The sequence below is a fragment of the Aulostomus chinensis genome, chromosome 20 (genome assembly GCF_037954235.1).
Source record: "Aulostomus chinensis isolate RoL2024-O1b breed Wild chromosome 20, RoL_Achi_v1.0, whole genome shotgun sequence".
NCBI lineage: Eukaryota > Metazoa > Chordata > Actinopteri > Syngnathiformes > Aulostomidae > Aulostomus > Aulostomus chinensis.
The window spans coordinates 23,849,668-23,861,166 of NC_141339.1; the positions used below are offsets into that span (position 1 = coordinate 23,849,668).

At 49.8% G+C, this 11,499-nt stretch overlaps 2 protein-coding genes across 4 annotated transcripts in view; both read left to right on the forward strand.

The window, feature by feature from the left end:
* The window catches only part of cfap61 (cilia and flagella associated protein 61), a 39,853-nt gene extending 29,136 nt beyond the window's left edge, over window positions 1–10,717 (forward strand). The window contains exon 26 of one of the 3 annotated variants that reach the window (XM_086188740.1): window positions 10,106–10,717. The gene's annotated coding sequence lies outside the window, so the exon portion shown is untranslated. Of the gene's footprint in view, window positions 1–9,473; window positions 9,660–10,105 lie in introns of those variants that run through there. The other 2 variants (XM_086188741.1, XM_086188742.1) reach the window with 2 other exon arrangements.
* insm1a (insulinoma-associated 1a) lies at window positions 1,595–4,611 on the forward strand. Its single transcript, XM_086189302.1, has one exon. The coding sequence runs from the start codon at window positions 1,850–1,852 to the stop codon at window positions 3,173–3,175; it is 1,326 nt and encodes a 441-aa protein (XP_086045428.1). The 5' UTR covers window positions 1,595–1,849; the 3' UTR covers window positions 3,176–4,611.
* Window positions 10,718–11,499: the final 782 nt, after the last annotated feature.

Here is an 11,499-nt window from a genome sequence, read left to right on the forward strand (position 1 = left end):
ATGGCTTCTAAAACTCCTTCCATTTTTTTCAGTATGGAATATACACCATGTGAAATGAAGAAATTGACATTTTTGCAATGGATTCCGGGGTTAGCTGCATGAACTGTGTGTAGCGAAGGCTAACAGGCTAGCATGCGTTATTGGTCCTCTTGCTGTCTCTGTATTGCTTCAGACACTGAAACTCAACCTCTCACTATTCATGCAGTTTCTCTGGAATCCATCGCAATTTTTTTTTCAGTGCATCTGAAACAAGGCATAACAGGTCACCCCATTAGCCTGCTTGCTAGCAGGTGGCATTCCTATCTAGGAATTGCAGTTCTGTGTGAAAACAGCAGGGGGGGGGGGAATCATCATTGTTACTATTATACAGACTGAGGGACATCAGACCAAACTATGTGGAAAACTTGGCTTGATAGGCTACCGGTGAGCTAACGTGCTACTGCTTGTGAGCTAATGTTCTACTGCTATCTCTGATGTGTTCCGAGAGATGTTGTGTTCTGTTGTGCTGTGTTGAAAAAACGGACAGAGTTGACATCTGACCCTGGGTCACCCCAGGTTGATCAGCCGGGGTTCGATGGGGTTACAGGGTATTATACACCATTACTGACTCAAGACATTTGTACATGGTGGTAGACTGGTTACTGGTGGTAGACCAGTTTCTTGGAGGAGACCAGTTACTGGTGGTAGACTGGTAGACCAGTTTCTGGTAGTAGACCAGTTACTGGTGGTAGACTGGTTATTCGTGGTAGACCAGTTTCTGGTAGTAGACCAGTTACTGATTGTAGACTGATTACTGGTGGTTTGGCCAGGAGTCAAATGTAGCCACTTTTTGTTTCAAACTCTTTCCCCCATCATGCATCACGGTGGACTGACGTCACTACCGGGTCAGTTCTGACCTGCAGGAATTGGGTTCGGGTGTTTAACTGGCAGATAATCTCCTTTTGCCCCATTTTGCAGACAGAAGAAAAAGGCGCACTGATTACGCACTGCACGCGCCGACGGTAACTGGGGGCCAGATTGCTTTTGAGCCCCCCCCCCCCCCCCCCCCCCCCTACTGTGCAATTTCCTTTTCACTCCCGGGTCTGTAGCTCAAGCGCGGCCATTGTGATGCAAAGCAGCGAGCCGTCCTCGCGCTGCTCATCATGTATGCGTGAAATGACGGTTTCATGCGACCCGCCAGCGCGCGCGCATGCCACCGCGCCTCGGCTGTTTCCGTTCACTCGAGTTGAGAAAAGTCCGTCCGTCACCGAACCAGAGTTTTCAGTTTTTTGGTTGCGAAGTTGATTTGATTTTCACTCTTAGAACCGCAGCAGCACCTCGCTCCTCACCGGTCAACTGGATGCGCACCCCCCCCCCCCCCCAGGAGCCCCATAAAGCCGGGGAGGCACGTGTAGATTTCTAAAGAAACTCATCAGACCGTAAAAGCAGGAGGCTCCCGGCTCGTGCCCGGGTCGAGACGCTCAGGAGGCGGAGGAGAGAGTGTGTGTGTGTGTGTGTGTGTGTGGGGGGGGGGGGCAATAAACCCCTCAGGTACATCTGCTTTGCAATCTGCGGATCCTCCCTCCCTACACCACCACCACAACCACCCCCAAATCCACAGGGGACCTGGAGCGCCTCTGATTGGTCGGGGACGAGGTAGCGGGGGGACAATGTCGTCATGTAGCCTTAAAAAGAGTGCAGCTATGTCGCGGTGGAAGCAGCTCGCGAGGAGACCGGAGGATCAATAACGGGAGGAAACCACGCAAAAAAATACGCATCAGATGTGTTTTGTCTCGCGGCAGCTGAGAGCGGATTCCTCCTCCTCCTGCTCCTTCCTCCCCGCGGCCAAGTGCCTTCAGTCAGCGCCGACATGCCCAGAGGATTTTTGGTGAAAAGGAACAAGAAGTCCAACCCGGTTTCCTACCGGGTTCGGTCCGAGGAGGAGGAAGTGGAGCAGACCGACCCGGTTCCTGCCTCCGCCGCATCCTCCTCCGCGCGCGCGCACACACCGCCGCCGTTCCTCCTCACCTGCGAGGCAGCGGTCGCGGCTCCAGAGCAGGATGCTAAACCGGTCCAGTTCGGGAACCCGGAGGCGGTGTACCAGGCGCTGTACAGCCCCACCCGACCCGTCAGCCGGGACCAGGACCGCGGCTACCTGGAGCGGCGCTTCAGTCTCGGCTCACCGGTGTCCGCGGAGTCTTTCCCCACGCCGGCAGCGCTCACCGCCGCGGACCACCTCTTCGCTCCGGTGGATCTGAAGATAGCTTCCAGCAACAGCAGCCGCACCGGTACAGGCACCGGCGCCACATCCGCCGCGGCGACCCTGAACCCCGGTGCCAAGCGGCCCGCCGGCGACCCAGAGCGCAAAGCTAAACCGCCCTCCAAGAAAACCAAAGCAATCCGGAAACTGCACTTTGAGGATGACGTCACCACGTCTCCGGTTCTCGGGCTCAAGATTAAAGAGGCGCCGGTGGATCAGAAGCCCCCTGGGCCGCCGCCGGGAGGGGAGAGCATCCAGCTGGGCGAGTTCGTGTGCCAGCTGTGCCGGGAGGCGTACGCGGACCCTTTCGCCCTTGCGCAGCACAGGTGCTCCAGAATAGTCCGGGTCGAGTACCGGTGTCCCGAGTGCGACAAGGTGTTCAGCTGCCCGGCCAACCTGGCGTCGCACCGTCGGTGGCACAAGCCGAAGCAGCCGCAGAGCGCGTGCTCCGGTGCGCCGGCGCCGGAGGGCGACAAGGCGCCCGGGAAGCCGGACGACGCGAAGGACTCAAGTGACAGAGACACGCCGAGCCCCGGACCGTCCGAGTCCGGCTCCGAGGAGGGGCTGTACGACTGCCATCACTGTGGGAAAAAGTTTAAGCGTCAGGCATACCTGCGGAAGCACCTGGCGGCCCAGCACGGCTCCCCGAGCCCGGCGGAGGAGAAGGAGGCGCAGGGCTGCGAGCGGAGCGCAGCGCCGCTCAACCTGAGCGCCTCCACCGGCCACCGGTGTCCGGTCTGCGGGGAGAACTTTTCCAACCGGGACAGCCAGGAGCGGCACATCCGCCTGCTGCATTCCTCACAGGTGTACCCCTGCAAGTACTGCCCCGCCATCTTCTACAGCTCCCCGGGGCTCACGAGGCACATCAACAAATGCCACCCGTCCGAGAACCGGCAGGTGATCCTGCTGCAGATGCCGCTCCGGCCCGCCTGCTGATCCGGGACCGGAGCTTCCGCCCCACCAGCCTCGAGTTACACTGCAGAAATGTCCTCGTGAAGGGTTTTTACTGGGCTCCCGGTCTCACCGGCCACGGATCAGCTGTTGCACTTTGCTGGGATAAAGTTTCTTTTCAGATATTCGGAACAAAACTCACCTGAAGTGAAAATGTTCCTGCATCTCATTTCCTGCTTTTTTAAATTCTAATTTGAGATTCCAAGAAAAGCACAAAATCACACAGGAGCCAGGAGTTCTGGCTCTGCAGTCACCAGACCTGACAGGCCGCTATTCTCACGTCTGATTGGCCGAGAGGAGATCAATATTATCTGAATGAATACATGATTGTCACTTCCTGACAAACACAGGTAAACATTACCTGTAAGACATTTGTTTACACACTTTACTTCCTCGTTGTAGACGAGGAGCGGAGAAGAAGAGACCTGCCACTGACACAAGATATCAGCCGGCCCATACTTTAACAAAATGGCTGACGTCCACTGATACTGGTGTGCCACTATCGCCGATATTTTAGCAAGATGGCTGACATCCACGAACACCAACGTGCTGTTATCCCAAAACAACCTCAGACGGTCACTTTTGCAGTGTAACTCCTGTCAAGTAAGAAAATTGTACTTTCACGCACCCATTGTAGGGGCCCCGCCCCCCTGTGGCTGGCAGGGAGGAGTCAGTGCCTTGCTCAAGGACACATCAGCAGCGCCTGGGTGTTGGCAGACCCCCTTTCAAGGATCCTTCACAGTTTCAGACAAACAAACAAATAACAACAACAAAAAAGCATTAGACTGTTAATTTATTTTTCTAGCATCTCTGCACAAGTGCTATTAGCTTCTAGACCTAAGAGAGGGGACGACCTGTAGCCCGAGACCAGAACTGACAGGCCTGACAAGACCTTATCTCATCACTCTGATTAGCTTTAAACTAGCTTGTGGATCCCAGGATCAGTAGCTGTTGCCTAAAAACACAACAAACTAGCGTAGCCGGTAATGCCTTTGGATTAGAAACTCCTGCTGTAAAACTGCCTTAAACTGAACTGATTGTTTTTGATCTCTTATTTATCTGATAATTTTACACAAAGCCTTCTGTATTACCACTATACAGTATATGTAACTCATTCCTCCCTATTTATTTATGTATTTATTGAATTATTTGTGTAAGTTATTGTTCTGTGTGGTCAAACCTGTGATCTTTTGTGCTTTTTTAATGACGTAGCCAAATTCTTAACTTAATATATTAAAAAAATCTGAAAAAAAAACGGTGTGAGAACGACGTGCTCAAGTGACAATATAGCAATCAATGAGTTTTATCAGCCGCTCTATAAATGAATGCAATCATGAGTTTAATTTATATTCTTTGTAACTCTTAGCTCTTAAACTGCTTTGGATGTTTCTGCAGTATTTTTGCTAAATGTCCAAAAAAATAAAAACCAAACTGAGAAACTGTTTTTTCATCTTTAGATTTTTTTTTCTTCAAACAGAAACAACATGCGTGTGTGCTGGTGTGGCGGAGCAGCAGGATTCAAATCAACTGGTGGCCACCGCTGACACTGTCTGGTTAATTTCTGCCTAATTGCACATATTTAAGAAGTTCTATTCCGTCATCCTAGAAGCATGCGTAGAATGTAGATCTGCCCCAGTCGATGGAGATCAAAACAAAAATGGCAAAAATAGCAGACTGTTTCTCTCCATGCAGGAGATAAGGGGTCTCCGTGTTCAACTCTCCAAATATGTCTGAGGGTCAAAGGGTCAACGATTGGATGACTCTTGTTTCAAACGTGATTTTGTAGTGAGAACTTTTGCCTCAGCGCCCTCGTAGTGACGGTACCAGTTCACACCAGCAGGATGTTCACCTGCCGAATCAGAGACTGGTCTGACCAGCCACTAGGTCCTATAACCTATCCAATCGCATTCCTATGCTAGCTGCTAGCATTCCAATAACCTCTTCACTTGCATACCTGTAATTTGGTCATTTGCGTTCCAAGAATAGGTATTAGGATCAGAATTCCTATAATCTAGTCACTAACACTCCTCGGCTAGGTACTAGCATTCCTTTAATCTAGTCACTAACACTCCTAGGCTAGGTACTAGCATTCCTTCAAACTAGTCACTAACACTCCTAGGCTAGGTACAAGCATTCCTTTAAACTAGTCACTTGCATTCCCAGGCTAGGTACTAGCATTCCTTCAATCTAGTCACTTGCATTCCCAGGCTAGGTACTAGCATTCCTTTAATCTAGTCACTAGCATTCCCAGGCTAGGTACTAGCATTCCTTTAATCTAGTCACTTGCATTCCCAGGCTAGGTACTAGCATTCCTTTAATCTAGTCACTAACACTCCTAGGCTAGGTACTAGCATTCCTTTAATCTAGTCAATAGCATTCCCAGGCTAGGTACTAGCAATCCTTTAATCTATTAAATCGCATTCTCAGGCTAGGTACTAGCATTCCTTTAATCTTGTCAATAGCATTCTCAGGCTAGGTACTAGCATTCCTTTAATCTAGTCAATAGCATTCCCAGGCTAGGTACTAGCATTCCTTTAATCTAGTCAATAGCATTCTCAGGCTAGGTACTAGCATTTCTTTAATCTAGTCAATAGCATTCTCAGGCTAGGTACTAGCATTCCTTTAATCTAGTCATTAGCATTCTCAGGCTAGGTACTAGCATTCCTTTAATAGCATTCTCAGGCTAGGTACTAGCATTCCTTTAATCTAGTCAATAGCATTCCCAGGCTAGGTACTAGCATTCCTGTAATCTAGTCACTAGCATTCTCAGGCTAGGTACCAGCATTCCTTTAATCTAGTCACTAGCATTCTCAGGCTAGGTACTAGCATTCCTTTAATCTAGTCAATAGCATTCTCAGGCTAGGTACTAGCATTCCTTTAATCTAGTCACTAGCATTCTCAGGCTAGGTACTAGCATTCCTTTAATCTAGTCACTAGTATTCCCAGGCTAGGTACTAGCATTCCTTTAATCTAGTCACTAGCATTCCCAGGCTAGGTACGAGCATTCCTTTAATCTCGTCACTAGCATTCTCAGGCTAGGTACTAGCATTCCTTTAATCTAGTCAATAGCATTCTCAGGCTAGGTACTAGCATTCCTTTAATCTAGTCACTAGCATTCTCAGGCTAGGTACTAGCATTCCTTTAATCTAGTCAATAGCATTCTCAGGCTAGGTACTAGCATTCCTTTAATCTAGTCACTAGCATTCTCAGGCTAGGTACTAGCATTCCTTTAATCTAGTCACTAGCATTCTCAGGCTAGGTACTAGCATTCCTTTAATCTAGTCACTAGCATTCCCAGGCTAGGTACTAGCATTCCTTTAATCTAGTCACTAGCATTCCCAGGCTAGGTATTAGCATTGCTATAATCTAGTCACTAGTATTCCCAGACTCATCCCCAACATTCCATAGATAATCACAAGCTTTCCTTGGCTACTCTCTTGCATCTTTAAGCTAGACACTAGTGTTCCTAGTGATTTGCTGCCCTCAGGTCGGGTTGTGTTAACCGGATTTATGAGTAGACTCTCTATGAAAGTTCACGTTCACATGTAATTTGCCCAACTTCCCATGTTGTAAACACCAGCTCACGTGTTCCATTTGGAGGCATCAACTAGCCTTCTTAAGCTAGCCACGAGTATTCCATGGCTGGCCACTTGTGTTTACATCTGTGTTGCTACGAGCATTCCTGTGCTCGTCGCCCTAGCCCTCGCTGTGCTCTAGCATCCTTTGCTGCTCCATCTCATGGGTTCCCTCAGGACTTAAGAATGCTTGTTCTGGTGATGACTGCAGTGTTTTTGGTCTTGCGGCCTCTTTGGTCAGAGGTGTGACCGGCCTGGCAGGTGAGAGTAGCTGAATGTGGGGGGCAGTGAGGAGGAAATCACGCTGGCTGTTTCATCAGTGACACCATCGGTTGGCCAGGGACGTGCTGTGTTCTCAGTCGTCTCCGTCTCTTCTGTCCCACAGTAACATCCATCCATCCGCCTCCTCACAAGCTTTCAGTGGGGGTGAGGAGACACGTCCTCGGCTGTGATTGACAGAAGTCAGGTTAAATGTTAATCAGTCGCTTGAAAAAACCCAACTTCCTAACACGTTTTCACCTTTTGACTCTCAGAGAAATCAAAACATTTTGGGAGGGGGACACCTGGATGGAAACCTTGTGTGTCTCTCTCTCACACACACACACACACACACACACACACACACACACACACACACACACACACACACACACACACAAGCAAACGCTAAAACACACTGAGGCCATCAGTGTGTCTTGTGTTTCTATGGACAGGTGTAAGCCAGCTGGTGAGCAGACCGCAGATAAGAGCAACAGATAAAACACGCGCACACACACACACACACACACACACACACACACACACACACACACACACACACACACTCTCTCTCTCTAATGGAGCGCCGCTGCTGCTTTTCCAGAGAAATAAAGACTGAGCAGAAGCAGCAGCTGTCAGAGCCTTCAAGCCCACTGAGCTCCAACACTAAACATGATCGTACGATTACAGTTGGTTCTTCTTCAACTCTTCTCAGTGAAGCACAGAAACACTCTTGTTTCCTGGGAATTTTCTCACGAGGAGCAACAAAGTTGCCAAACACTCAAATATCAGACGAGGAACATGTCGAGCATCCGTGAGAATCTCTCTCGCTCTGCAGCTCCTCTCAGACGAACTCCAGTTACCCTGAAATGCTCTGGGAACATCTGGAAGCACCGCAACATTCGCAGGTCGTCCCCGCTCGCACACGATGTAGCAATCCTGTACAGTTGGTGGGACGTGATTTCAGAAAACATCCATTATCCAGGTATTTTCAGACTATTTTCATGTATCATGTTTGTTGTAGTCCTGTCTGGACACCTTTACTCGGCGTGAGACGCGCCACGTGCTCGTCAGTCCGTCTCGTCTCTGGTCACGTGTGCTGCTGCTGCTGCTGCGTGTTCCTTCACTTTGTTATCAGACGTGAAAGTGACAGCGTGATTCGATTTGTCTGGTTAAATCTGACATCCACTGCTCACTAATGCTGTTAGCGCAGGACAGCGAGTAATGTTACACCCCTGCGCACGCGTGCGTGTGTGCGTGTGTGTTTACCTGTCCTGGTACACTGAGAATTCACAAATGTAATTCAGATCAAATAGGTCTACACCAAATGAGGGAAGAGTGGAAGGGTTCTGAGACTGCATCTCCCATCAGCCCCATCACCTCCAGCTGTGGCCAGGCACTTCCTACTTATCTGACACGCTTGACCTTTCCACCGCATCGGTGACGTATTTTGGGTCTCAGAGTTGTTTTGTATTAGGAGACGTATTTGGATTTCAACCTCTGCTCAGTGCAGTCCGAACATGTCAGACCACCTTCCGTCCTCGGCGCGTCTCAGGTGCATTTACACCTGAATGGTCATGTGATCAAGTGCTACCTGTCTGGTCTGATCGCAAGAACACACACATTTTGGTTCCAGGTGTAAATGGAACCGTTCTTCTTCTCTAAATGTGTTTTCAGTTTAGATGATATACCTTTGAGGTGAGGTGAGTTGCATCCCATCACCCCCCCTCCCCCTCCTCCCCCTCCTCTCAGCTGCCGCCCCGGCACTCTTATCTCCAACACACTCAGACAAAGAGAGCAAGAGAAAAGAGAGTACCAGAGTAAACAACATGGCCTCTCTGCGTGAGCCCGCTCAAGTCAAACAAACCTCCAGGCCATTCTCCAGGCGGGCAGGTGTTGGTGTCAGAGGCAGGCGAGCGTGGCGTGGACAGTCAACAAGTGGTGGGGACGCCGTGTTTCACGTGTTGCTACTTTTCTGCCTTTTGTTGGGCCAACGTGTGGCTGCTGGAGTGATAAAATCTTTTTGCTCAATTTCCTCTCCATCTTTATCACTCCCTCTCTCCCCAGACCAGCTGTCAGTCACGAGCCGGTGGGCGGGGTTCTGATGTCTCCCTCTTCATTTCGCTTCCTCCACCAACGCTGATCTTTTCATCAGTGTCTGTTTACCTGGCGGATGATTTGAATGAATCGGCGTAATTTTACCTTCTTTTGTCTGACATACATGTAATTTGAGTGATGACAGGTTGTCGTCCACTGGCGCGTTCTTTCTGTCCAATGTTGATGGGGACACTCTCTCTCTCCCTCTCTCTCCCTCTCTCTCCTTACCTCTAAACTACCTGTGGACAGAGAGAACATAACCATCACTTGTCACTCTCGCTGTGTGTGTAGAATCTGAGTGATGAATGCAAACACATTTTTTCTTTCCTGAAGATTTTTTTCCATTCATTCAGGAAGGGAGACAAATATTTGTCCTCCACAGAACCGAACGTGTTCTACAGCGGCAGGATGTTGAGGAGGGAGAGCAGCGGCGTCCGCAGTGATCCCATCCTGACGGATGCAATAAGACTCCATACACTCATTTAATATTCTGGATCTGATGCCTTCCTTCAGAACCCTCGACCCCTCCCCCGACGTAAGCAGCACTTGATTCTTATATATCGTGCGTTCTGTGTGAAGCAGGAGAACGCGTTCTGTCTGTGCGTCTGGCGTGTGAAGAGTGTTAATTTCCAAGGTCAGGGTCAGCTGATGATCAGCTTTCCAGATCAGGGTACAGCTGGCTGTGATACCATCTCTCTCCCCTCTGATCAGTGGGGCTCAGGCTCAACTGTAATCGCCTTGTTGTGAGGTTCTCTAAGTAGGAAAGCCAATTAAAGGAGAACCATTTGACTCACTTCTAGATCTGGAGTTTCATCCTGGAACTCAGCTCTCAGCTCACCGGCGGCGAACAACATTTTAGCTCCTTCACCCAAAAAGGGTGTTTTTGCAAGTAGTCATCCCCTGGTTCCTCCACCAGCAGGAGGTGGTCATCTCCTGGTTCCTCCACCAGCAGGAAGTGGTCATCTCCTGGTTCCTCCTCCAGCAGGAAGTGGTCATCTCCTGGTTCCTCCACCAGCAGGAAGTGGTCATCTCCTGGTTCCTCCACCAGCAGGAAGTGGTCATCTCCTGGTTCCTCCACCAGCAGGAAGTGGTCATCTCCTGGTTCCTCCACCAGCAGGAAGTGGTCATCTCCTGGTTCCTCCACCAGCAGGAAGTGGTCATCTCCTGGTTCCTCCACCAGCAGGAAGTGGTCATCTCCTGGTTCCTCCACCAGCAGGAAGTGGTCATCTCCTGGTTCCTCTACCAACAGGAAGTGGTCATCTCCTGGCTCCTCCCCCAGCAGCCAATAGGATTGCTCCATGTGATTGTGGTGATTGAATCAGTAAATCAGCTCTGGTGAACAAAAGTTGATGATCTTCCAGGTTCGGTTCCTCAAGATCATCTTCACTAATGAACCCTCTGATGATGCTGGAAGCCTGGATGCTACGTTAGCAGTGCTAAGCTAACGTTAGCCTGGGAAGGAACTGCTCTATAGTCAAGTAAAACAGTCATATACCATCAGGTTGTGTTAGCATCCCCTTGGGACTTGTGGGAACCAAATGTTCCGCTGTAGCTCAGAGTCCTGGTTGTAACTGTGAATATCTTCTTGTTACTGCTGTGGTTGAATGTCTGTTCTGTAATTCCTAAAATCCTGCAAAATATCAGTGTGTTCTGTAAGCTTTTGTTCAGCTGGTTGAAGTAATGGGTGGGGCAGGCGGTGGTGTGTGTGTGTGTGTGTGTGTGTGGGTGGGGGGCAGCTGATTCGAGGGCCCTGGTGAACACAAAGAGGCCAGGACCTCCTCCACACATGCCCCACACAATGCCCCGGCCCTAATGCTTGTAAATCTATTCACACATCCAGAGGCCAAAGATAATAACAAGCTGTTCAGAATGAATTTCTAATGAGAACACCGAAGCCCCTCAGACCCGCCTGTTTAGCTCCGACCTGTTTGTTCTCTGAAGAACCGACAGTGTTGGATAAATAAGCAGCACGAGAGGGACAGAGACGTTCTCGTAAAGATTCACACATCCGAATGGCCACCAGGACGCGTCCTGGCGGTCGATGCAGTCCATCAGTCAGCAGAGAATCTTTGACAGGATTTCCTTCCAGAGCAGGAATCCACCAGTATTCCTTCCCGCAAAAGAGAGGATGAATACTGCCGCTGCTCACGTGCATTCTCAGCTTCCATTGGGTGACGATGTTGGTGTTTTGACCTTCAGCCTGTAGTAGTTGTACCTGGATGCAGCCTAGAATTAGCGAACCAGGCTGTTAGCTGGGGAGCATTAGCGCTGACTGGTCACAGCGAGTAGTGAGGCTTGCTAGGCTACGCGCTGTCCACACGAGCAGGACCTCACATCTCTGACAACATCTCCCATTTAGAGTACTACTTCACCCAAAAG

What these genes read in the sequence shown, in the direction of transcription:
- insm1a (XM_086189302.1), top strand. Translation starts at nt 1,850, where the DNA reads ATGCCCAGAGGATTTTTGGTGAAAAGGAACAAGAAGTCCAACCCGGTT.